Source organism: Staurois parvus, unplaced genomic scaffold, assembly GCF_062004578.1.
Source record: "Staurois parvus isolate SC_StPar_1 unplaced genomic scaffold, SC_StPar_1.0 ptg000750l, whole genome shotgun sequence".
NCBI classification, from domain to species: domain Eukaryota; kingdom Metazoa; phylum Chordata; class Amphibia; order Anura; family Ranidae; genus Staurois; species Staurois parvus.
This window is the reverse complement of record NW_028318546.1, coordinates 2010172-2038054: the sequence shown is the minus strand read 5'-3', so window position 1 is coordinate 2038054 and position 27883 is coordinate 2010172. Positions and strand designations below refer to the sequence as shown.

The window sequence follows — 27883 nt, the reverse complement described above, 5'->3', positions numbered from 1 at the left end:
TCAATGGAGGACTGACAAAACCAGCCAGGGACAGGAAGTGTGTTTTTTGCAGGATCGCTGAGTAAAAATTATGCAAAAGATGCTTGGAAAACTATCAGTCAGCACATAAAGGACTAGTAAGTTGAAATATACATACAAATATAAACGCAACACAGAAATGGAAGTTCTTCAAAAAGACTGTATATGAACAAACTGTAAAATATATTCCCATGGGCAACAAGTTTAAAAGGCTAAAAATCAAACCTAACGGCCAAAGTTAAAAAAGCTATAGATAATAAGAAAAGAGCTTTTATTAACTATAAAAAATGAAGGAACGTTATCATCATTTAAATATTACAAAGAATATAACAGCATATGCAAAAAGGAAATAAAGGCTGCAAAATTTGAAAACGAACGACAGATTGCAAAAGATAGCAGGACCAACCCCCAAAAATTCTTCAAATATATTAATAGTAAAAAGATCAGATTCGAGCATGTAGGTCCTTTACAAAATAATCTAGAGTGGGTGACTGGGGACAAAGAGAAGGCAAATTTATTAAATACCTTCTTCAGCTCTATGTATACAAAGGAGCATGGAGGAGCTCTTGTCCATAATGGGCAAGGTAATGACACAGCTCCAGATGATCCACATTGGCTCACAATTGATATCCAAAAATATTTAGACAGAATAAAGGTGAATAAAGCACCTGGACCAGATGGCATACACCCATGGGTCCATAAAGAATTGAGCTCTGTCATTAGGGACTCTTCAATGACTGGCATAGTACCACTGGATTGGCATAAGGCCAATGTGGTGCCAATATTTAAAAAGGGGTCAAAATCTTTACAAGTAATTATAGACCTGTTCGTTTAACCTCTATAGTTGGGAAGATACCGGAGAATTTAATAAAAGACCACATAGATGAATGCTTGCTGGGAAAAAAATATTTTAAGCAACAGACAGCATGGGTTCATGAAAGACTTTTTATGAGGAGGTGAGCAAAACCTTGGACAGAGGGGTGGCAGTGGACGTGGTATATTTGGACTTTGCAAAAGCGTTTGACACAGTTCCCCACACACGGCTAATGTGTAAGGTAAAGTCTACAGGCTTGGAAAAATCCTTATGTAAATGGATAGAAAACTGGCTAAAAGATCGTATTCAGAGAGTAGTGGTTAATGATTCATACTCTGAATGGCCTAGGGTTGTCAGTGGTGTACCCCAAGGTTCAATGTTGGGACCCTTACTTTTTAATATATTTATAAATGATATAGGGTCAGGAATTAAAAATACCATTTCAGTCTTTGCAGATGACACCAAGCTGTGCAGTGGAATAACGTCTTTACAGGATGTCTTCAACTTACACATCTCAGCATTTAGCAATGCACTACATTGTATCACAATACATTGACGTGCATAAAGATTTTATGGTATGTAATTTTGTGAGATTTCAACAAAGTTGGAAAATATTAGATATCCGCTGTGTGGTAAGTATACAGTATGTATGGGCTGATACCTCTTCACTAGTAAGGGACAACTACTGCGCCTATGTCCTGACTCCTGAAAACAAGGACATATACAGTAATTCAGATTATTAAAAAATTCAGATTTATTAAAAAAAACTATACTAGACTAAAAGAATTCTGATGACAAGTTTGTGTTTTCTTTGCAGTGTAAGTCAAAATGATGCATCAAATGACTGGGATCCCAATGCTGGTAATTATCAATTTAGACTTATTTTTAATTTATTTTTATTATTACTTTACATTTTTTTATTTAAGTTACATTTTCATAACACTCAGTATGTATTCATTTGCCTTTAGATTTTCTGTCCCTAACTGTATTGTCACGTAGTTGCAATAAAGTAATATATCAGTTATCAGTAGTTGAGAAAGACACAGAATGACTTACCTTATTGCTAAACTTTGTAACAACATCACTGTGGACTATAATCAGCAAAACATGATTCCAATAAAAATTAAACTTTGCCCTGTGATAATGAATATTTATTCATTTGTTTCCTCAGCTTCTCCTTTATTAAAATAGGTAGTGGCTACACAATGAACACTTTTCCTAATAAGACACTTTATTTGGACATTGCACATAAGTGCACACAAAAATAACAAGCAAAAGCACGGATGTCTGCGGCTATTGCTGTAGACTCACTGCTGCTAGTACCCTGGGTATGATTTGTAATTGTAATTTGCATTTATAATGACCTTGTCACAATTACATATGCTTTATTTCTATTATCAGCTATCTAGGTTTTCATTAACATATTTGAGTTGAGTTAATAAAGGAGTAGAGAATGTTCATTTAGTGTCATAAATGCCCCACCCAATTATACTCAGTTTACTAGCATTACTCCACTGCTCCTTCCCTGTTGCAGCCAGCACTAAAGTCCCATGTGTCAGCTGGGGTCAGGTACTAGGGGAAGTGATGAAATCACTCACTTTGTAACAGTGTTCAGGCTTGGTGATCGGCTGCTAGACCTAAGCACTGTGCCAGGGTAAGAGTTCACATGTTCCCCCATACCTGGAAGCAGTAGGTATTGTTCTGCGACAAAGGAAGAAGGGGCAGAGGAGTGATGGCAATGGTAAATATAAGTAGGTAAGTAGAGGAAGCTATGCAAAGGCAATGTCATTTTGCCCTACATTGGAAAGGTGATAGCATCTCATTTACTTCTTCATGCCGGCCGTACGCATATATGCAGCTGCTAGGCGGATGGACCTTAACGCCGAGTGGCTGTATAAATGTGGCCCTGTTAAAACAACTTACCATGATACTTATGATTGGTTCAATCAAGGCCAGGGAAAAATATCAACACAAACAAAATGCTACTAGGCAATGACAGTGGTTCAGACCCAGACGTTTAGGTATGCATTCCGGCTTTATATGGACATACACGTGTATGTCCATAAAGAGTTGAGATGTAATATGGACCAAATTTTATAGAGGATCTTTCTGCCAGTAAGATTCTGTATAAATTTCTAGCTCATGCATTAAAGCCCTAAGAGTGTTTCTAGGCATATACACATGATGGATACACAGGATCACATAGAGATAGAAAACAGTGGAAAAAAGCAGAAAAAAATATGTTTACCTTACACCAGGCTTCATTCTGTAGTATCAGGGTTAAGGTAAGTACTAATTGTTTTTCCCCTATAGGGTTTTAAACAGGTGAAATACAGTGATTTTAGATGTAGAGAGGGAGATCTTGCATTTTTTAGTGTATTTTTAAATATGGCTTGGACAAAAAAATGTGTTCTTGCATGCGTAGGCAGTTTAACATATAATGTTTACATGAGATCTCCAGTTTTAGAGTATAAAAAGAATTTACTTTTTTTTTCAAGCTAAATGTTGATGCTTTGTATAATGATTAGGACAGTAAGGGTATTCTGACTAGTGGGTCGGGTCCATACTAATGAATAATTATTTGTTTTTATTTTAATTTTCAGATTATATAACTTATTGCAACTTCAACGACAATGCTAGGCCATTTTGTGACTGGAAGCAAAGCTATGGTGAACTTGATCAGGCAGACTGGATCAGAGCAAAAGGAAGAACGCCAACACTAGTGACAGGTCCGACTGGGGATTATCCTGATGGATGTAAGATCAATTCAGCATATCATGACAACAGTGCTCCTTTTAAAAATGTTTGGCAGGACATATAGTTTTATAGTTATCTGTCTTCTTACATGCTTTTTCCATAGTCACTTTAAAAAGAACGATTCATGAACATTGTTCTGTAAGTAGAGAAACGCAGATTAGCCAAAATTTTGTTACATCTCCTGTATTTTAATAGAAAGGTTAATGCCTTTCATTTCATAGCTTTTAGGAGTACTTTAACTAGGGCTCCTACTTTTAGAAGATACTGTTTGTTGAGAAATTTTATAGGGAAACCATGCCAAATTGAAGTGATATACTGATACAAACAAATATTACTTCCATTAATGTAGGCACTTTCATATGCTAATAACCTTTTTCTTTTCTTTTAGCTGGTTATTACATCTATCAAGAGGCAACTAATCTCACCCCAGGGGACAATCAAAGGCTTGACAGCACAATCCTGTCCATTCAGAGTGATGTATGCATAGATTTCTGGTATCACATGAGTGGAACAGAAACAGAGCACCAGTTAAAAGTTCTAGTAAAAGATGACACAGATACATATGAGGTTTGGCAAAGGACAGGGCAACAAGGTCCAGATTGGCTTTATGGCTCGGTGACATTTCAATCACAAAGAACGAACTCTATTCAGGTAAACCATTTTAGCTAATCCTCTTGTTTTGATTGTATTGTAGCTGTACTCTCTCCCTTTATATTGTAAAGGGATGTGCAAACTGTTGGCACTATATAAATCCTGTATAATAATATTAATTTCTCTGAAGTTACATGCAACATTTTTAATTGACTCTGGAGAAATGAACTGCCTTCTTTAAAAGCCAACACAGTGGGAAACAATTTTTTTACTAAGTGAAGGGAACAGTTAGAAAATCTGTGAGGGTTTTTTTGTTGTTTGTGTTCATCCAATCATGAACAGAAAATCTCAATTGTAATATAGACAGCAATACCATTCTGAATAGCAGTTCTATGCACCCTTGACTTTGATTAATGATGGGCCCCTTTAAATTGTAATCTTATAATAACATAATATTAATAAGTTAAAAAAACAGTAAAGACTTTTAAAAATGGACAATTTATCAAAATGTGGAATTAATCAAGCAATTGTGTAAGGCTCATTATTTCATTCTCTTTTTTTCTTTCCTCTTCCAGTGCTAATTTCTATCCTATCTGTCTATGATAAGCCAATGATGTTTCAGCATTCATATATCCAGTTTATCATACATTACCTTCTCATATGATCATGCATAGTACTAAAGAGGATCAAAGGACTTTAATAATACAAGAATGGCAAATCCCTTTCCTTATAGTTTATATTTCTAATTTGCACTGGAGAAAACACCCACAGGCAGCTGTTGTGCCCATTTCAACCGAGCTGTCATTCATCATCTTGGTTCACAGACACAGTATACAGAGCCGTTCTTAGTGGCTCTGTACCATGTGATGACCAAATGTAAACATTCTACTTTTTACATTGCTGATCCCTCCCTTGTTATTTACAGGAAGGAGAGGACATAGTTGTAATCTTTGAATGGGAAATTAGTAAATAGATCTGTAGAAGCAGCAGATCCATTCATTCATTTTCACGGACTGTGAGATTTTTTTTTAACCCCTTCACCTGCCCTCCTCTCCTACATATCTGATCTCCAGCATGCCTTTGATATGACCTGTATATTAACCCCTTCACCTCTTATTATCTCTGTGTATGTCCTGTACATTTATGATGTGCTGTATCTAGTGAACTGTTACAAGCTCCATGTTTTAACCACTTCAAACCACCTAGGGGTGTCTACTTTCCCAAAAAGGTAGTTTGGGTTTTTTTTTGTCCTGTCTTAACATTTTTATTTAATAGCTGATACGTCTTATAGCTGAAAGTAAAGGAAAGAGTTTTTTTTCTAAAGTTTTGGCCCTCAGAGTAAGACATAGCGTCTTCTAGTGACGTGACTGCCAAAAGCCACTAATATACATTTATTGCACCTTAAGATTAAAAGCTGTGATGCTTCATAATTTTACTCCAGTTATACTAACTGAGAATTTCATCCATTAGGCAGATTTTCTTACTGCAAATGGATACTGCGCTAGGTGAATCATTAAAACTTTGTGAGAACTATAGAGACATTCGCACCTCTGAAAAGCGATCAAAAGTTTTAAATAAAGCACTGTAATAGTTAAACTAAATAAGTGCATACATATGAAGACCCTCACATCTCTGAAGGTCGATCAAAATTTGAAAAAAAAAAGACGTGAATAAATTGAGTCAGTAATCATAAATACATATAAGAAACCATGATATGTGGTCAAATTAACCTGAAATGTCATGCATTATCTATGAGCCCTAGGAAGACCCTCACACCTCTGAAGAGTGATCGAGGTTGAGGATAGGTCAAATCTCAATGTGCAAAAATTCACCTCAAATATACATAAAGGTTAGTAGAAAAATGTAAAAAAAAAAACCAATAACAAAACGTCCATATAGACATAAACCATAGCCCATAAGTATGAGAATAAAATTCCACAATTGATGGTTTTATTGTAGACAATGCTGTAAATACAAATAAACTTGCTTCAACTGGTCACCAGGGTGCACACCACCACCACAAAGTAACGAATGGGGGCTTACCAGAAATGGAGACCCCTTAATTACAGGGGGTCCCAACTAACTTTTTAACCTCCCTGGCGGTATTCCCGAGTGTAGCTCGGGGTAAAGTTTCAGTACCACAAGCGGTAACCCCGAGCTACACTCGGGCTTACCATGCGGCGCTGCTCCAGAATCTGTTCTGCACTTACCTTGTCCTGCGCTCCCACGATGTCCCTCCTGCAGTGTCCCCGGCAATGTCCTCCGGCGGATGCCGGCATCTGTCATCTGGGTTCCGTCCCCTGCAAGCGTCGGGACGTAAGGGGATGAAACGGCAGAAAATTTGAAAATGACAAAAAGTGACATACACTAAAATCACAATAAAACATTACTGTATCAAACCATTTCTCATACATTTTGTCCCTAGTGCTTTGTCCTGTGCCCTGCCTGCGTTTTTACTGTTCTTTCTGCCTGGAAACTGAGAAACGTCCATGGCGTCCAAAAAGCGTCCCTTTAGGTCAAAATCGGTTTTAGACCAGCTAGAGAACAGCGATAGTAAATTAGAACTACTTGCAGAATTGAGTGATAATGATTCGTGGGGAAATTCGTCATCAGACAATGAAAACGATTTTTGCGACTTTGCTCAGCGATGTGCGAATTTGGCGCTATATTTCAAATTTCAGTGTTTTTAGTTTGATTATATTATTGAATTAAATTTATTATTATTATATTATTATTTTTTATGATTATTTATTAAATTATAATTTATGATTTCGTGTTTCAAATTGTAACATACCTGGGATGTTTACTAGACTCTTGTTCGGACAGATTTCAGTGAGTTATTCCTAAAAATTACAGGCCTACAATAAAAAAAATACATATTTCCATGCAAAAAAATGTACCTCTTTGAGCACAGAAATATGGACATAATCAGACCACTAGGGAGGTTAATGTAGAGCACTGGCAGGCTTCCTGTATCACGCCCCAAAGCATAGAATTTCCCGGACTCCAACTCAAATGTAGATTCAAAGTGTAGTGCCAGACAAGGTCATGAAAGAAAAAACATGCCTCTCATAGTGCAATTCATTTAAAAAAATGTCTTTATGTGCACAATTATGATCCTACTTACAAGCTGTCGAACAATTAAAAGCATTCACATGAACCGTATCCAAGATGGCCGACAGCACCATAACGGCAGAGAGAGAGATTTTGTTACTGGTTATTTAAATATATAAGCAGCTATAGCATATTTTATCATCAATTACAGTTCAAAAATGTTACTTTGAGTTAGAGAGCATGAATGTGCATTCTATGTGTACAAATGGTATAATGCCCATGTATGGCACCTTACTGAAAAAAACACAAAAGAGATGAGACCTACCACTGCTGGGCTCCAAATGCTGTCCACCTGGCTAAGTTTTGCTTTAATGATTCCAGTGTCAGAATACATGCAGCAAAAGAAAGTCATAAAAAATTGGAATTAGTTATCTCTATACTTGAACTGGTCAATGAAAGTATTAGACTTAACAACATCATGACATCAAGCAACTAGTATTTCAGCCGTGGCAGCCAACATATTTCTAAAGGTTTCTTTGACAGTAGGCATATCTCTGCCTGACATTTTGGTTGTTCTTCTAACAGGTCATCTTTGAAGCTATTCGAGGTCTAACAGAATATGGAGATATAGCAATCGATAACATTGGAGTGAAGAATGGACCTTGCGGTAGGGATTTACTGTGTTTCGTACCCTACCAGTCAGAATTTAACCAGACTGTACTAAAGTGACTTTTCTTTCAACTATTCCATCTAACTAGGAAATGTGATAAAAAGAAATCATCAATAGCTATTTTTAATTTAACTGAATCCCTTCCAATTTGTAATACAGTAATGCCTTTCAGTACTGTATTGTAATTGACAGATCTTTCATATTTATCATGCAATTCAAAACACAAACACTTTTCTTTTACGGCATTATTTAAGGAAATTTAAATTTGTAATAATCGTGTTTGACATTAAAGCAAGTATATTTTTTATAGGTATAGAACCAACTGACACTCCTTATTCAACAATAAAGCCAAGCATTCTACCATCTACAAAACCAACATCTCCTCCTGATATATCAGGTATTTTTTCCTCTTTCCTTTTTGTTCCAATTCTCTGATGTAACTTGATTAAAATGTAGTTATATCATTAATACAATTCTGTAATATTTTTTTTAAGATGTGAACGTTAATTTTCTAAAGGAGAAGAGATGGTTTGTGTAGTGTATGTTCACGCTAAGTGAATGTTTGTAAATAAGATGAATTAGTGAATTCCCATAAATGTGCAAGGGAAATTGAATACAGCATATTTGCATATGTTTGATTAATTGAGATGGTTACAACTTCACTTTATTTAGTAACCTCGATGACTAATTACTTTTCTGAGTGAACAAGTTCCTACTCCTTTAAACTTACCCTCCTGTAAAGTTACCTTGTGTTTGCTTCAATGATCATGTACAGGGCATGTCCCTACTTCCTTGACAAATATAGTATTTATCACCTACCTACTTTTTTGTATGCAGGAGGAACATGCAGTGGATATGGTGACCCTCATTATGTTACATTCGATAACTATCCCCACACATTCATGGGGAATTGTACTTACACATTAACAAAACTGTGTGAGGCCAACAGCAGCTTGCCATATTTTAATGTTGAAGTTAGTCATGAATACAGAGGAGGAAACACACGTGTGTCATATGTTAAAGAGGTCACAGTATATGTTCACAGTTACAAAATAAGCCTGCAAAAACAAAAACTTGTGAAGGTAAGTTGAGCATCCACATCCTTCATCATGGCCTTTGTCAAAGAAATGTGAGGCATTTTCCCCCATTCCCCAGCTCTCTGAACTCCTTATGTAGCTGAGAACAGAGGGTATGTGATCATTTATTAAAAAAGGGGGGAAAATATGTTTATAATGTTTTATATTTATACCTTTCATTTCTATTTTAAACTGAAGGGGTTGTTTTAAAAGGTGAGGGTTCATATTTACTTTAATTTTAAGTACGCACCAGTGAGCACAGAGATTAAAAGGATGGGAAATTCTCTTTTTTTTGTGTATTTGTACCACAATTATGACCATCTGAATTGAAGTTTTGCAGCATTATCTATTAATATTGCAGGTCAAGTGAAAGTATAAAATGTAGGTAACTACAATATTTTACAAGCAACTATTATCCAATATATGAGATGAAAGTTAACTCTAATAACAGCTGGCATCAAACTGACACTATAAAAGCAGATAAATCAGTGCAAAGATTATGGTGTCCTTTTATGACCCAGAGAATAGCTGTGATTCAGAGGATCGCAGCTATTCTCTGGTCTTTCACAGTTTATAACACTCAGGAGAACATGTTCAGCCCTTCACTGGAGATCTGTGTTCTCCCTCCAGATTCTCCAGCCCAGAGCTGGAGAATCAGAGGAACCGAAAACTAAGCAGAGGTAATTTACCTCTGCTTAGTAAACTGATCTTTTACTGTAATCTCGTGAGATTATGGTAAAATCAGCCGTTTTCCAGCGTTTGTAGACCGTTCTCCCTTCGTTTGGAGAACTGATCTACATATGCTTCATAAACGGCATTCACAGGAGAACTGTGTTCTCGGAGAATGCCGGAGAACTGAGCAGCGATCTATTACTGCTGGTTCATAAATGGACACCAGAGTAACTATTTACAGTATTAATGAAAAAATATGTAAATGCACTTACAAGCATGGTAAAAGAGAGCACATGTGTGGTATACAGGCAGCCAATGTAACCACAGGTCCACTCTGAGGCAGCCCAGCTGGGCTAAATAGTAAGCATGATGCAGCTCTGAGATAGCTCCACTGACTCTGCCCATGGAGGAAAAGCCACCGCTGCAAGTGCCTACAAACCTCCTGGATGACATGACACGCCGAGGGGGTGCCGAAATGCCGGTAAGGAGAGATGCATATTTCTAGGGGAATTTCTCTTTCATCAGTCTCCAAACATCGACTGCCAGCATATGACACTGCATGCTCTCTCCTTTACCATGTTTGTGAGTGAATGTACATATTTTACATTAATAAACATATACTTACTGCACTATGATATTTTTGTGATGGATTGCTGTCTTTTTGTTTGTCTACATGATCCCAGAGCTCCCCCCTCTGGCCATCTGGCAGCATTGGATCTTTGCACCCTACAAGACATGTCAGTTTCATTTTTAGTCAATTTATTTTGTGTGCATTAGGAAGCACTATTGCAGGCCTTATTGAAAATATAAGAATAGTGGTATTTAACTGGAACTAGGGTTGAGTGCTTGTTTTATCTTTTCACTGATGCCAACTGTTCGAATAGTTGAAATGATAGAAGTGAGTGAATAATGCATATCATTTTGGTCATTGTTTGATCCTCTTATGATCTTGTATAAAGTTTGGACCATTGACTAGAGAGAGCTTCGGCAATTTTAATTAACTGCTTCTTCACCACCCTATAGCAAAACTACTACTACAGAGTAGCAGGGCTGCTACTAAATATATGTGATTTTCGTGTAGGGGGAGCACACGCCACCCTACCTGTGCCACCATTGGCGGCTACAGCTGTTGATCACCAGGTCCCGGCCAGAGATTCCCAACTGGCACCCGTCGATCGCCAAGGAACAGTGAAAGGGGAGAGCTCTGTATGCAAACAACACAGATCTCTCCCCTGTCAGCACGAACAGGCTACTTTGTATTGCTCTGCACAGCAGAGCAATAGAAAGCAACTTGTTTCCTTAGTAAAACACACACAGCACATAATGTAAAACACAACACAGCTCAGAGTTACCCCTTTGATTGCCTGCAGTCCACTATAAGTCACTGATCGCCACCATTACTAGCATAAAAAAAATTCAGTATATATACCACCATTTTGTAGATGCTACAACTTTCACGTAAAACAATTAATTTACAAGTATTGGGATTTTCTTTTAGCAAAGACATGTAGCAGAATACATTTTGACCGAAATTTATGTTGAAATCTGATTTTTCGACTTTTTTTACTGGATATATTTTATAGCAAAAAGTCAAAAATATTGTTTTTTTTTTCAAAATTGTTGTTATTTTTTTTGTTTATAGCACAAAAAATAAAAAACACAGAGGCGATCAATTACCACCGAAAGAAAGCTCTATTTGTGGGGAAATAGGACATAAATTTAATTTGGGTGCAGCGTTGCATGACTTCAATTGTCAGTTAAAGTAACTCAGCACTGTATCACAAAGAGGGCCTGGTCAGGAAGGGGCGTAAATCCTCTGGAGGGCAAGTGATCAAATCTGCACTATTTATCATTACTGTATATGGAAAGAGGGATTACTAGGTCATTTTGAACCTATTTTCTAAAGACATTTAAACCTGGGGTAGTAGACTGTGCAGAGAATAATTTGCTGTCATTTGATACCTATTTAAAACAAACTTTAGATGGCTATACCCCCAATTAATACAATTATACATTAACTAAAAATCTTTGCATGCATATTTAAATAGTGCTTTAATTCCTTTATCTTACTTTTATATTAACATCCTGTAATCCCCTGTACACCATTTCTTGTTTTTTACATGCTTATTAAAAATGGAATTAAGTACTCATTCTTCATGTAGATGTAAATAAATTGTAATCTTTTCAGAGGATTACACTAATTATATTGCGTATCTGACATGCTGGACTATTAATCTGAACTATTTTCTAAATGGCACAATGTCCTTATGGCATTTCTATATCCTGCTATGATTTCACCTTGTATGTACTTTCCTTTTTAATAAAGAATTGATAAAAAGAAAAAAAGAGAGTAAATAATGGGGAAACTGCTATGTGCCAGCCCCTCACTGTAAAGGGGGAAGGGGGGCACAGAGCAACCATAGCCATGTTAGTATATTAGAAGCCGTTGCATGGAAAGAATAGGGAAAGCTGACATATTGTATAAAATGAGATTAGGATTGGTCAGGAAACTGTATGTTGATCCTAATTGCTAGCTCATTTGACAATATACCCCTTTTGCCCCCCTTTATTTTGTGGGCTTATTTGCCTTATATTTTATTTTGTGATGTAGTTAAGGTGAGTGGTCACCTTTAGCTGCTGTCCTTTCCATTGGTTTTTGCTGCAAAACTGTGGACTTTTGTTTCAGGGAGTATTATTTTGGAGTTTAATTTACTAGGAATATAATCATTTTTATTACATGTTGAGAGGGATATTTTAGAATAAAGTGATTTTGCTTTTTTTTTGCCACAGGACTTCCCCCCAAAAAGAAGGCTTTTGTTTCTGGGGTGGTATTTTGGAGTTTCCTTAATAGGGTTTCTTGATTGTTATTTAATGTTGATAGGACGTTTTTTGTTTTTCATTTTCATTCAATTGTGAATGTACTTATTCCCCTGGGAGGGAGCTGATATCTCGATACACCCCAATTTTTATAAAAGAATCTTCCAGATACCACAATATATCTCCTACTATTTCCCCACCTCCTTCTTGGAGCACCGGAAATAGGGAAGAGGCCCTCATCCCTCAACATTGGCACAAGGGTGCTTTTCAAGGTAGAGGGGTACCCTGCAAGTTACCCCCTAATGTTGAAAGACATGTGGCCCGGTCTAGTACAGGAAGGGGTGCAATGTTGCTTCCCTATCCTTCCTAGATTTCGGGATAAAGGCCTGGTTAGAATTTTAAATGGAACCCCACACCCTTTTCTCTATTTTTCTTTTTATTACAACATTGAAACTGCAATGGATAATAATAGGTGCTTCTGTATGTAAGTCAAGCTAATTGTTAAGTTAAAAAATAATTGTTCCACAACCAAATATGCACTCCCAAAGTACACTGCTACTGAAACATTAAGGTATCCCCTAACCAACTAAGACTTGCCTTCTATAGACTTCAGTTGGGTTCCATGATGATTTTGGAAATGCAGGATTCAACTTACCCAATTCAAAACAACCCCAGGCAACCTACTGTCTATAATTCTATTTTAAAACATATAGAAAATATGTTAGCCTAAGCTTTATTAAGTTTGAAATTAAAGTGGTTCTAAACCACTTGAATGGCGATACAAAGAGATGAAACAGATCCTCCTACATAAGTTGCACCTGTTTATCTATATATTTCCCCTACACAGGGGTGGACTGACCATTTGGAAACTCGGGCACTGCCTGAGGGCCCGGGGGCAGTAGGGGGCCCCATGAGATGCCCCTGGTACCTTTTTCATAGGCTTTTTTGAGTTTGGGCAAGGACACAGGGGCCCCATGATCCCCTATTGCCCCATGAGTTGTCAGTCCGCCCCTGCCCCTACATCCATTCATAGTGAACAATTCACACAGGAACTCTCAGCTCTGCAAATCAGGAGGTGGAGAACAGAAGTTACATCAGTGAGTAGAGATCTGTGAGCTGATTGGAGGGAAGGGATACACCCCCTTCACACAGCACACAGGAACAGAGCTGAGGCTGTCAATCTTCTGGAGCTCCCTGTCACTATTTTTCTTTTGGTATCAGCAAAATTTGGCAGAAGAGACTGATACATATGCCAAGGGAACAAGATAGCGGACAGAAATGACATTTAGTGTTCTGGATTGAGACAAGTACACACTACAGAGGGATATGCTTTGTTCATATTTCATATCTGAGGTTTACAACCACTTTAACTATCACAGGTTTATAAAGTGCACAGGAATATCCACCAATAAAATTTAACATTTTCAGACAATTATATTTTGAGAAGACTACCATACTTTACTGACTGCTGAAGCATAGCTCAAGCTGACTGCCAACTATAGCATTGCTGAAGCATAGCTTAAGCAAACAGGCACCCCTCACACACTCCTGTACCCCCAAGTTCTCAAGAGCCCTGCCGTCTAGCTTTACACAACATTTAAAACCCCAATGAAAGGGAATTGTTGTGACGACTGAAATAAGCTGTCTGTAACAGCCTTATAAACAATTAATAGATAAAGTTTTCTGGACTCTACAACCATTGTTGTGGCACCCCCACTACTCTAAGAGCTAGGAGGAAATGACTGAAAGTTTAAAGAATTTTTACAATAAAATTAATTAAATTTTCCTTTAAATATTTAAACAATACAAATGTGTTTTTTCTTAATGCTAAGTCAATGAGCATTTTATTTTTATGTTATGTGTTAGGTGGATGAATTGGTACAGCAGCTACCAGTGAGTTTATCTCCAGATGTTTATATTGGAATTAGTGGTCAATATGTTCAAGTATCAGCTGCCTTTGGACTACGAGTCAAATATGATGGAGATCACAGAGTTGAAGTGACTCTTTCCAAAATCTATGAAAACAAAGTGTGTGGAGTATGTGGAAATTATAATGGAAATAAGGGTGATGATAAACTTAATCCTGATGGAGAAACAGAGACCGATTCATCAAGCTATGGTAACAGCTGGCAAGTGAGCAATGATACAAGGTATGTCCAACATTCTAGTGACATCTTGACCTTTTGTGCTGTCAAAGTACAATGGCCCTGACACTTTAAGGCATTCCCCAAGCTTTTTATTTAAAGGATTTATGTATTTTTTTTTGTGTCCTCAAAGCTATATGAAAACTTCTTCCAGCTGTATGGTATTTGAATTTTTTTTTTTTTGGATTGGTACACGTCCTCTGTGGCAGTGCTCAGCTCTCCATGCCCTTAAGGCCCTTATGTACTTACTCCTCATGCATGCAGGAACGTTTATGCCTGAGAACACACGTTCAAGCACTAAGGAAGCATATGGAATCTGGGATTTATCCATCTGAGTCCTGTTCATGCATGAGAACACAATTCACCAGTTTAAGCTTTTTTTTACTCTTATGCCATATGAGCTAGGAGTCTAATGTATCTGGTGAGTGTGGAGTGTACTAGGTGGCCATCGTGAAGCACTGTGGGGTGACACCATTTGTAGAACACCTATTGTTTGGATATAACAGAGGAATTTCTTTTCATTGAAGCACTGAAGCACTGTTTGTTGGGGACTCTATTACTCTTATTTATTTTCAGTTCATCACAGCACTGAAGTACTGTTTGTTTGGGACTATTTCACTATATCTAAATTTCTTTCACATTTAAGCATTGTTTGCGTTGTGTTATTGACTTATTATTATTTAAGGTGCTTTTCACTTTAGGAACAGCAGCAACATATTTTATTATATTTTGGCAAATATGATTTGTCCCGTTACCACAGGTATTTAAAGTTATATTTGATTTAAAAGATATGCCTTGAATACAATGGAGATCTACTGATGCTCTCGCTCACATGCTGCCTCCAGTGCTGCTGCTGCTGTTGGATGTCAGTGTGACTGATTCACAGTGGTATTTATATCCACTTTACAATACTGACACTTTGTTTCATATTTGTTATTATATTTAACCATTTAACACTAAGTGCAGCACTTTTGCATAATTATGTAGCACAAACCTTTCTACTTCAAGGTACTTGAATCAGTTTCTGTTATTTTGGCATGGCCAGTTTGCTGTACAAGAATAAACATGCAACACTGAAATTATTACTACTGGCTTAAACAAGCACTGAAGGGCAAGAGGGTACTGTTGTAATAATATTAAAAAAAGAGTTCAGATGAAAATGTATATAAAAAAATAAACTTTGTATAAGAACTGTGGCCAAGCTGTAGACATTCAAATATTTAGACACTAAATATAATTTCAGACAAGCCATCATTGTGTTCTATAACTTCAGGGAAAATGGAATAATTCACCCCTAAAGTGAATGCATAACCAAAACAATTTTTAATGTTTTTGATAAAATAGCAAAGTAGGAAACCCCTGTCCCCTTCACTCACTGAGAGAAAAGGCTCTACAAATTGAGGGGAGTGCCCCTATTAGACCATTATTACTTGAACAGGTGTCTCCATTGGAAGATTTTTTGGTGACAAAGGTAAAACATTGGTTTTCCCATCACTTTCATAGGTGACAATGGTCCCCAGGGCTAATAGAGAAGATGAATCTGCTTAACAGGATTTCAGACAGTCATAAAAACTTGCAAACAAACAAAAGATTTCCCAGCACATCTATCAGCCAGCCTTCAAAACAACCAAAATGCTCTAACAGTTTGTGTTTAGGGTTTTATTTGCATACATTTGCAAATATATGCATAAGTCGCAGTGCCCATGAAAAGGGACCTCTATCATTTTCAGAGCCTCCATAGTAGGAGCACATATAACAATGGATAGGTTGAGGGCAGGTGTGCCTAGAGGGAGCCCAATCCTCCTTAAAGGCAGAGGGATGCACAAGACAATAGCACAATGGCAGCAAAGGCATCCAGCATGTCCAATTCAACCAACTGTACAAAAAAATGGTAACCACACCAACCTATATCTAAGCTTTACAGCTAGGTGCACATTAAAGGGAAACGCACATTGCAAACAAACAAAAGATTTCACAGCATGCTTACCACCCATCCTGCAGAATTACCAACCGATTGTGCTGGGAAATCTTTTGTTTGTTTGCGATGTGCGTTGCCCTTCCATGTGCATCTTGCTGTAAATGCTAGTTATAGGTTGGGGTGGTTGCCATTTTTTTGTACATCAATAAAAATTCCTAATCCTTCTCTATGCTTCCAAACATGGGAAATGAGCATTTTGGCTATACATACACAAGGACAGAGGGCAGAGTGTTCTCAGCACTTTTGTGATCTTTGATATAAGGCCTTTTATGGTATTAGGTATACCTGTTTATGTGTGTTTTTAATATGTACAAAAAAAGCTGCTGGTTGCTTTTGAGTTTAATTTTTTTTTTCTTCTTAATACATTTATAATAATATTTTTCGTGGTAGCCCACTAATTTTAGTAATTGACAAAGATTTGGCATTTAATCTCTTTCTACTGGGGGCTCCAGCAATTTCAATTGGTGTAGAGGTATTTTTTGTATTGTGTAGTCTTAGACAGCACATAGGAAGGTGGGACAAGGTGTTACATTTATGTTGTCCCCTTTGAAACAGAACACATCAATAAAAGTGGTTGTAAAACTTCTTCTTTAAAAACTTCTGAACATCTTTCTGTCAAGCAGTATGGAAGGGAGACCAAAGCCAGTAACAACAAAATATACAGTAGTTATAATTACCCAACTTTGTGTTTTTCAAGAGAGTAATACTGCTCAAGGATTCATAAATTACAAATAACAAATTCTTTGGCATTCCAGCTGTGCACCAGCCATTACAGTTCAACCTATCTGCTCAAAAGAAGAAATAGATATAATTCAAAGTCAAGACTCTTGTGCCAAGATGCTTCCTTTTGATGGTGTTTTCCAGTACTGTCACACCATTGTCGATCCTCGAGAATACTTTGCAAACTGTTTTTACGACATGTGTGAGCTCCATCTAGACCCCGACATTCTGTGCAATCATCTTCAAGCCTATGCTGATGCCTGTCATGAGGCAGGAGCCGTAGTGCTGCCGTGGAGAAATGAAACCTTTTGTCGTAAGTGTAAATGTGGTTTCTCTAGTAATCGTTGTTTTAAAGATATTTAACATGTAACTCTAGGCAAAAATGATTTATCAATTATCATTTTTCTGTCTCCCAAGTAAATTACTCAACTTAAGCCAGCCATAGATGGATTGAGTTTTGGCCATTTCAGCAGAGACTGGACAAGATATGATCCATCTGTGGGCAGGCTGGCATACTCAAGTCGATTCATAAATCGACTTTTTACAATCGGCCTGTTGATTTTTTTAAATAGCTGTGTTCTGCTGGCCAGGAAGGCTTTCCGCCAACAAAACGCAATAGCACTGTGGAAGGGATTTCCCCATCAACACTAACTGAGGGAGATTTATTAAGTGTTCTTGCATGGCAAGACCACTTACTGTTATCTCACATATATATTCTTATTATTATAGTCAAATGTACCACCCTAACTCCTCCCACAGTTTTTACACTACATAGACAGTAATATACCGAAACATGTGGATTGTTCCCGATCGGTGTGCTATTACTTTGTGGAACGTTTCGCCGGATGGTTGACAAAATATCAGCATTTTTGTGGTGAAATTGGTCCCATAGGAATGAATGGCGGAATGTTCAAAACTAGAGTGTGAGCTGACAAAAGCTAGAGTGTGAGCTGAAAAATAAAAGTTAAAATGCATTTCTCACTCTATCAGGCTTGCCATGTGCACTTTTTAAATTTGATCAATCAATTGGTTAGTGTAATGTTTACTATCTTTACTCACTCCAAACACTCCACACACTCCACCCAGTTACTCTGCCCACTCCATAAAGTTACTCTGCCCAGTCCAACCTTTTCACAGTTACTCCAGCCACTCCAACCACACAACAGTTACTCAAGCCACTCCACCCAGTTACTCCGCCCACTCCAGTTGTAGACTACTGGTGGAGGCAAGAACACTTCTCACAATTTCCCCATAAATTGTAGCTTTTATAGTTAATACTGGAGCACACATAATCTGGTGCAACTGTGCATAGAAACCAATCAACTTCATTTTTTTTTTGTCAAAGCTTAATTGAACACACTGAAGTTAGAAGATGATTGGTTACCATGCACAGCTGCACCAGATTCTGTGTGTAGAAGTTTTAGTACACATCCTCCACGGTGGTCAAGGGGGAATCAATCAACTTTCTTTCCTTCCACTCATGGTAGAAGGAAAAATACATTTCATAATCTACAGGCTGCTTTAGTTGGTATAAGGTTTTCAACTTCCTTATTCTTTTATTGGGCTGTTTATCTTCATTTGAAATCTGATCTTTCTGTCAGGCATTGTCACCTTAAAACGTCTGATTTAAGTGTAGGTATTTATGAATATATTTTAAATATATATACATTTTGTTCTGTGCAGTGATTTGCTTTGCCCGTTTTCCAAATGCTAATGAGGTTTGCAAACCATGTGACCACTGAGATGTGTAACAAGCAGAGATCATGAAAAGAGCCCTGTGCCTATGCCTGCATACCAGCTGGAAAATCTACTCATAAAAACACAAAAAAAAATTAAACTTCAGCAATTTAATGAAATGTATCATTTAAAAAAACATTTTGTTCTATTGTAATCATCCTATTGCTATAGTAAACAAGTGGTATAGCAAACTCATTATTAGTATTGTTGTATTTCTATTGGGCAGAACACACAGTATGGTGGTCTGTGTTTCTGATTATAATGTGTAGCAATACTTTCACTGTTTAGTATAAAATAGCTTACTTATATTAATGGGTTGCTGTCTTTTCTACTGTTATATATTCAACAAAATTCCACAAGTGGTTATGTACTCTTAGTGTGTATCTTTGTAAGACTGTAAGCTTATTTTAGGTATTAGAATAATTTTATTATTTTATCATTTACAGCTCTGGATTGCCCTCCAAACAGTCACTATGAGCAATGTGGAACAGCTTGCCCAGCTACTTGTGTCAATCCAGTATCACCATCCAGCTGCAATCTTCCCTGCACAGAAGGGTGTGTATGTGACTCGGGATATGTCCTTTATGATAAAAAGTGTGTGCCAAGTAGTCAGTGTGGATGTTGGGAAGACGATAAACATTACCCTGTAGGCTCAGAGTTCTGGACGGATGATACCTGTTCCACTAAATGCAGATGTCCCTCTGCTGGTGGTAGTTTATTGTGCAATTCTGCCTCATGTCCACCTGGAAAATACTGTGGCATAAAAGATGGACTTCCTGGCTGCTATGATTTCACATTTGGTAACTGTGTCATATATGGAGATCCTCATTACAACACCTTTGATAAGGAAATTCATCATTTTATGGGAATTTGTACTTATACGCTCTCAAAACTTTGCACCAATATCACATCTCTGCCATATTTCAACATTGAAGGAAAGAATGAGCATAGGTATGGGAATCCAACAGTGTCATGGATACAGAAGGTTATGGTGGAAGTTTATGATCATAAAATAGACATAATTAAAGATGAGCCTAGCCGTGTTTTGGTAAGTTTCTTACAACATTTTCTAATCTCTCATAATATTTAAAGGATCAATTGTTGCTTATTATCCAATAAATGTTGTTCATTTTCAGGTGGATGGTATCTGGACAAATCTTCCAGTCATCTTAGTCAATGGATCGCTGACAGTGAAGCAGAGTGGTCGATATGTTATTCTGGAGTCTGATTTTCATCTAACAGTGTCTTATGACACTGACCATACAGTGGAAGTTAATGTCCCAACTACATATTTCAATCAAACCTGTGGAATGTGTGGAAACTTAAATGGCATCCCACACGATGACTATTTGATGCCCAACGGAGAGTTAGCCCAGAACTCCAATCAACTGGGAGACAGCTGGCAGGTGGATGATCCATTATGTAACACAATTTCTCCTACACCTCCACCACCATGTCCTCCAGAGACAGAGTTACTCTATTCAGGCAATCAGTTCTGTGGTTTGTTAACCAGTAAGGATGGTCCTTTTGAGGCATGTCATTCAGTGATCAATCCAGGCCACTTCTTTGACAGCTGTGTATTTGATATGTGTGCTCTTGGGGACAGCACTTTATGTAAAACATTGGAAGCCTATGCAGATGCATGTCAACGAGCAAGAGTCACTATTACCTGGAGAAATGCTACTTTCTGCCGTAAGTGTTCTTTAACATTTCAAAAAAATATTCATAATACTTTGAGGGGATTACAAGCTATTTACCATATATCATCATATAAAAAAATTATATGTCAAACCATGTATATATTCAGTTAAGTTGGATCCACCTAAAATATATCCTTATGTATAATTATTAAAGTTTACTTTTCCTTCACTTTCTTACCTATTATACAGTATAGTTACATTGAATGTTTTCTTTTTATTCAGCTATCCCATGCCATGACAATAGTCACTACAATCCTTGTGCCAGTGCTTGCCCAGCAACATGCACAGATCAAAGCGCACCAAACAACTGCAACAGGCCTTGTACTGATACGTGTGAATGTGATGATGGCTTTGTGCTCAGTGGTCAAACTTGTGTTCCTGTCAGTGAATGTGGATGCTTTTATGATGGCAAGTATTATCAGGTAAGTGATATTTTCTTTTAATGTCACATTTTTCAGTTTGATGGACATTCCAAACAGTTTGTATTATCCAAATACACTTTTGCAAATGCAAAATTTGTAAGCTTATGAAGGTCAGTGTTGTACCATTTTCAGATACTGACAGCTAATGAGCCCCCAAATTAAAATGTACACGCTATGTACATAGGCATTTGAACAATGGTATTCAACATCCTTGATTACAACCCAATGAGCTTAATTTTTAAGGTAGAGAGAAATTTGCAAAACTGAAGTAACATGCAATAACCAATCATTACCCCAGAGTTGTGTAAAGGATATGCTCACATTATTTCAAAATAATAGTTATCAAGTTAATTTCTGTTGTAAAGGGATTCATTTATTTACTATTATGCTTACTGCAGCAATTTACTTTTTTACACTTGGGTAGAATAGGGTGAAATAATATATGTAATATCACATTTTATTTTTATAGAAAAATGAGATATTCTTGAAGGGAGACTGTGAAAGTCACTGTACTTGTCAAGGAAACAATCAAGTCAGCTGTACAACTCAGACTTGTGCCCCTGATGAGGTTTGCAAAGTACAAAATGGAATCAAGGCTTGTTTCCCTGCTGATACCTCCATCTGCCATATCTATGGTGATCCACACTACATAACATTTGATGGAAAGTTATACCATTTCCAAGGAGCCTGTAATTATACAGCTGTGGAGACCTGTGGAAACACAAGTGTGTCCTTCTCAATCACTACAAGAAATGAACATAGAGGAAGCATAACCTGGACAGCTATAAACTCAGTTGCAGTCAGCTTCAATGACCTTAATATCATTCTGGGGAAAAACAAAGTGGTGGAGGTAAGATTTCTAAATTACACACTTCAACAAATGTATTATGACTCTGTCAACCTACAAATGAATCTTTAATACAAATACAAATTAATGTGTATTTCATTTTTAGATTAATGGACTTGTTGTCTCCCTGCCTGTGGCCCCAGCACCTGGTATCTCAATAGGTTTAAGTGGTGCATTTGTTGTTCTACAAACTAACTTTGGTCTTGAAGTTAAGTTTAATGGTGACCATGAACTGTTTGTTAAAGTAAATGAGAACTTTAAAGGAAAACTGTGTGGCCTCTGTGGCACTTATAATGGAAACCAGCAAGATGATTTTCTCACCCCTGAAGGTGTACTTGCACCCACATCCAATGACTTTGGAAACAGCTGGCGTGTTCCTGATGCAGGCTGGATGTAAGTATAGGCAAGAAATTTACATTAATGATGATGAATGTTCAGTGCAAATTTTTTAAGAGCCCTGAACCTATGGGATTATTTTTTGTGTAGAGCTTTTCTAGCGATTATTTTTCTCATACTCAAATTGTATGTTGTCTAGTACATTTGTCAGTGTAGCCATTTCATTTTCAGACATTTGTAGTAGCTGGTCATTTTGAGATCTTGCTGTTAACAATCCATATCTTGGATAATACTGACAACAATCCATATCATGGATAATATGCAAGTAGGTCACACATAGATAACTAAGAAAATGTAGGCATATGTTGAACTATTTTTTCACATGTAAAATAATTTTAAAAGTAGAGGTCCTGTAGAACAAAACAACAGTAGTTGCATTTTTTATGTTGAATGATAGTTGAGCAATTGTTTTTCAGACTCATGTTTTCAATAGCAAGTGAATTTTAGTGCACAAATGCAATAAAATGTTAAAATTTTCAGCATAACATGGTACATGTTTTCAAACACTTAAAATGAAAGGAAAGATTTCTTACTCACACATCCCCAACACTACTCTGAGGTCCTGGGCCACACTCCAGCTGTGAATGCCAGCAGAACTTTGGGCTCTGTCACATCACCTTTGCAGCAGGAAAAAAAATACAAATGTACAACCGCAGATTGCTTCTTCCACCGCATAGGAAACCTAAATGTGCAAATGGCATAGAGACCTTCTACATACTCCTTCCTCTGACTCTGATTCAGCCCAATCTGGGATAAAAATGTATCAGGTTGAGTGTTTTTGTGCCTTGTACAATTTTGTATGCAGAGCAAGCAGTGCACAGTTCTAAATTTGTTTCTAAAGAAAATATGTAGTGAATAACAATTATTTAAAATTACAATTTTGCGTGTCTTTTTAGATGTGAAGATGACATTGTTGATCCTCCACCATGTGATCCCACTGATGAGATTAATTATGAAGATGAATGCAAACTGATATTAGCAGGCAATGGACCTTTCAAGGACTGCCACCCCCACATTCTTCCTCAGATATATTTTGAAAACTGTGTGTATGACTTGTGTGCAACTGGAGGAAACCAAGATCAGTTTTGCAATGCTTTAGAAGCCTATGCTGCCGCTTGTGAAAATGCTGGTATCATTGTTGGTGATTGGAGAGAGGACACCATCTGCTGTAAGAAAGAAATACTTTATATGACTTTTGTTGAGGTGAAAAAAATGTATCCCTCCATTGCCCCTTTGCATTTCATAATGTACATCTGCAAAGAAGCTGAATTTAGACCTGGGCAAATTTGGCCTGGCCAAAAATATGGAATGCAGCTGAGAGCAGACATGGAAACACAATTGTTATTTTAGTTTCATTTTACCATTTCCTAATTATTTTTCTGGGTTTTTTTTCAATTAACAGATATTACAACAACCACTACCACAACACCCAGTGTGGAAGGTAAGAGACATTCAAGTCAGTTTTAACATTTCAGTGAATGAACAAATCACAATTTAGACCAGGGAATGCACTAAACCCTGTTGTTCCATAGCAGACAAAAATGATTAGTATGCTATGCATCTCCAGGTGAAAACTAACGTTATTAGCTGTAGAGAACTGAAAGGAGGAAAGTACTATGTAAGGAAGATATTTTAAGTCCTTTGTATACTGTATATTATAGGCTCGAATACTAGAATGATAATTATTCTTACCTGTAATCCTGCTTAATTTTCATTCACATTTTTCATCCAATAATTAGGCTTAATCCAATTAGCACGTTTGCTTTTGTATTGCTTAGGATGTTTATTTTAAGCTGTTTAATAACAGTAACAGCGACATATATCAATGTTCAACTATAATGTCACAGACAAAATGATAAATAGTAATTAAAATAAAAAAAGCTTAAAGCAGCACTCCGGGTGAAACTGTATTTACATGTCCTTTTTGTTGATTTCATACCTTCACTGAATATGTCATCTATCTTCTGGTTCACTCAGTAGTTGCTCTGAAATAGCCTCTTCATTTTCAAATCAAGCGTTTTCTCTTTGGTTTCCTGTTTGTAGGATTGGTGGCTACTATGCCTCCTATTCCCCCAGCCACAGGTCTTGGCACATCTCTTCTGTAGTTCTTTCTCCAGGAAGCAGTGATGTAATTCAGTTTCTGCTGCTAGGGCGGCAGAAAGATGTCCTGCATACATCTTTAATTTAGTCTCTTTGCATGCCAAATTCATTCACACTTTCCTGGCCATCCACTCATATTATCTTGTGCAACCTCATGCAATTCTGGGCAGAATTGCAACCTTGAAACTGGGAATAGTGTTGTCATCTGTTTGTAAGTGCAGTGTGGTAGAGCTGTGCAAATAAGAAATATCCAGCTGTTGTTGTGCTATTGATAAAAAATATACTAATAGTGAGTCAATTATACTTTAAATGTGCTCCTACCAATAATATTATTAAGTCAAAATGCATGAATCACCATACAATGAAAAAGTCTTCTGATGACAAAATTCCGATTATGATGAACAGCCGTATCCACAATAATCCTCCAAGTGTGTAATGAAATAGAGACTCTTGTGCCCACCACCACAAAAAACACACTGCTCCTTACCGAATAGTTAGACCCATGATTATAAGTGGTCTAACAGAGAATGGTGCCGAACATATCTTGCTTGTAACATCCTAGATGTAAAATATGTGTCACAGACTTCAGTATCTCTCCTCATCTCTTCCTCCCTTTTTGTGATCTGCTGTGTGTGTTCTCTGTCAAAAAGGATAATACTCCAGATAGTGTGATAACTTACAAATGATTTATTAAAATAAATAAAAAAACACTTACAAACTTCAAAGACAAACAGCCATGCAAGTCATAAACACTGCTGATGCCAGCTCCAGACAGGCATGGGTGATGTCAGCACAATATCCGCCCAACCCCCATGTATGTTTTGTCTCAATAGACATCAAGGGGATCAGGAGGCCTATCAGGAGGCCTACTGTAATTAACATATTTATATACTGTACATAGTTATGTGCCAGTTGTTTGGTTAACCATGGTTCAACATGTTACCATTTCCATATTACCAGTTATTCTTTAGTCTGAAGCAGGTGATACCTACTATGATAGGTTATTCTTTGTATATCTGCTAGTATTATTGTTTTATATAGAAAATCACAATTCATATGGTATAACTAATGGTTAGAAACAAGGCATTTTTTATTCTTTAATGTGTTCTAGTTTGAAGTAATCTCTTTAATAAAGGGGAAACCTACACGTGACTCTTGACAGTTTATATGGTTTTTAGGGTCCCTAAAATAAAACAAAGCTAGTTTGGAGGTGTGACGGAAGCACAGGCAGGACAGAACACACAAAGAGGATGGAGGACACACCAAGCTTTATTAAGACAACAAAATGACAGCCACTCGATGGGGAAATGGCAGGAAGGGTGATCTGGCCAATAGGGGGGTGACAGCGAGGAGGGCACCAAGGGCAAAGGAATAGTCTCTGTGGCGGATGGTAATCCCACAAGGGGCAAGGGTCATCACAGGAACAGTTCGGATAAAACAGGGGATCGTCCCAGAAGCAGTTCAGGTAAAACAGGGAACAGCATGTACCCACGTATCCGACAGGGTGTCTGGTCCCCCAGGGATAATAAAGTAAGACACAGATACCTGTTGGAGGTCCTGGACAGGCAAGGGGTCTCAGGCAGGCTGTCTTGTGTGGTCTTTCCCTCTCTTTGGACTGGGGTCTTCGGGCAACAGGCGAACAACCTCCCCCCCAAGCTGAGGTCTCCAGCGACAGGCAGGCAATCCACCCCTGGACTGGGGTCTCGGGCAGCAGGCAGGCAATCCACCCCTGTACTGGGGTCTCGGGCAGCAGGCAGGCAATCCACCCCTGGACTGGGGTCCCGGGCAGCAGGCAGGCGATCTCCCCCCTAGGCTTGGGGGGGGTCCCAGGCAGGGCCTGGTCACGAGGGTCCCGCCTCAGCTGGGCTCCCTCCGTGACTGCACAGCAGACTGGGGTCTCGGGCAACAGGCAGCAACCTACCCCTGGCAGGGGTCTCGGGCAACAGGTGGCAATCTACCCCTGGACTGGGGTCTCCGGTAACAGGCGGCAACCTACCCCTGGGCAGGGGTATTGAGCAACAGGCAGACAACCTACCCCTGGGCAGGGGTCTTGGGCAACAGGCGGCAATCTACCCCTGGACTGGGGTCTCAGGCAACAGGCGGGCAACCTACCCCTGGGCAGGAGTCTCGGGCAACAGGCGGCAATCTACCCTGGACTGGGGTATCGGGTAACAGGCGGCAACCTACCCCTGGGCAGGGGTCTCGGGCAACAGGTGGAAAACCTACCCCTGGGCAGGGGTCTCGGGCAACAGGTGGCAATCTACCCCTGGACTGGGGTCTCGGGTAGCTGGCAGGTAGTTTCCCCTCGGCTGGAGGGTCTCAGGTAGGGCCAGGCGGTTTCCCCTCGGCTGGAGGGTCCCAGGTAGGGCCATGCGGTCTCCCCTTAGCTTGGGGGTCTCAGGTAAGGACAGACGATCTCCCCCCCAGGCTTGGGGGGGTCCCAGGCAGAGCCTGGGCCATTAGAGTCCAGCTGGATCTCTCAGTGGCTGCCCAGCAGAATGGCCAGGAGAGACCAGCACTGGCCTCTTAAACCCCCTGAGCAGGATGAGAGGTGGAGGGGGGTCATTAGCAGGATGACAATGGAGGGACTGGCTTAATTGAGTTTAGGGACATTTTGGATGACAATGGAAAGATTGGTTGGACAGGATGGACACAATAATTCAATTTGTAGCTGTAAACAGGGTAACAGTGAGGAGAATACATTAATACAAATGTAAAGCACTAATTAGGGATGTAGGACATCTAGACACAACACAAAAATTGGATTTGCAGCTGTAAACAGGGTAACAATGGGGAGAATACACTAATTGAAATTGGGACCTTTTGTGGAGGGGGCGCGTTAATTACAGTTAGGGGCCTTTGGCAAACAGAAGTAGAATACTAATTGGAGGATGTACTTCCTCTAAACACAAGGGATTAATGAGGGAATTAATAATTGGGGACATTAATGAGAGGATTAAGCAAGAATTAATAATTGGCCGGGCCCCTATACCGTGACAGGAGGATTTTTTTCTGAAATACTTATCTGTGCTGCAATTTTTGTATGATTTCAGAAAATCATAAAATATTAACATTGCCTTCATTTGTAATCTCTTTTACAGGCACTTCCTCGACAACTACAGCAAGGCCAGTCACCCCAGCACCAGGTAAACCCTTTTGCTACTATGGAAATCCTTTTTGCTCCATCAATTGTGTTCAGTGTGTCTCACTATATGTTGTGTTGTATAGTTTTCCAATGATTTACATTCATTAAGACATTGAAAACATGAATAAAGGACTGCCTAAAATATCATATGAATAATATTTTCATCTAGAATCCTTTAATATAAACCTGAACTTTTGGAGCAAACAATGAGGAGGAATTAATAAG

General features: G+C 38.3%; 1 protein-coding gene across 1 annotated transcript in view; it reads left to right on the top strand.

Moving 5' to 3' along the window:
- LOC149445022 (IgGFc-binding protein-like) overlaps positions 1-27663 on the top strand; it is a 115614-nt gene extending 87951 nt beyond the window's left edge. The window contains exons 2-17 of the mRNA XM_089654292.1: positions 1650-1693; positions 3436-3588; positions 3978-4240; positions 7820-7901; positions 8221-8301; positions 8742-8986; positions 14336-14619; positions 17347-17624; positions 19495-20096; positions 20185-20740; positions 20971-21170; positions 21640-22020; positions 22124-22410; positions 23310-23753; positions 23816-23854; positions 27615-27663. Coding sequence (XP_089510418.1) covers positions 1650-1693; positions 3436-3588; positions 3978-4240; positions 7820-7901; positions 8221-8301; positions 8742-8986; positions 14336-14619; positions 17347-17624; positions 19495-20096; positions 20185-20740; positions 20971-21170; positions 21640-22020; positions 22124-22410; positions 23310-23753; positions 23816-23854; positions 27615-27663 — 3988 coding nt within the window. The remainder of the gene's footprint in view (positions 1-1649; positions 1694-3435; positions 3589-3977; positions 4241-7819; positions 7902-8220; positions 8302-8741; positions 8987-14335; positions 14620-17346; positions 17625-19494; positions 20097-20184; positions 20741-20970; positions 21171-21639; positions 22021-22123; positions 22411-23309; positions 23754-23815; positions 23855-27614) is intronic.
- Positions 27664-27883: the final 220 nt, after the last annotated feature.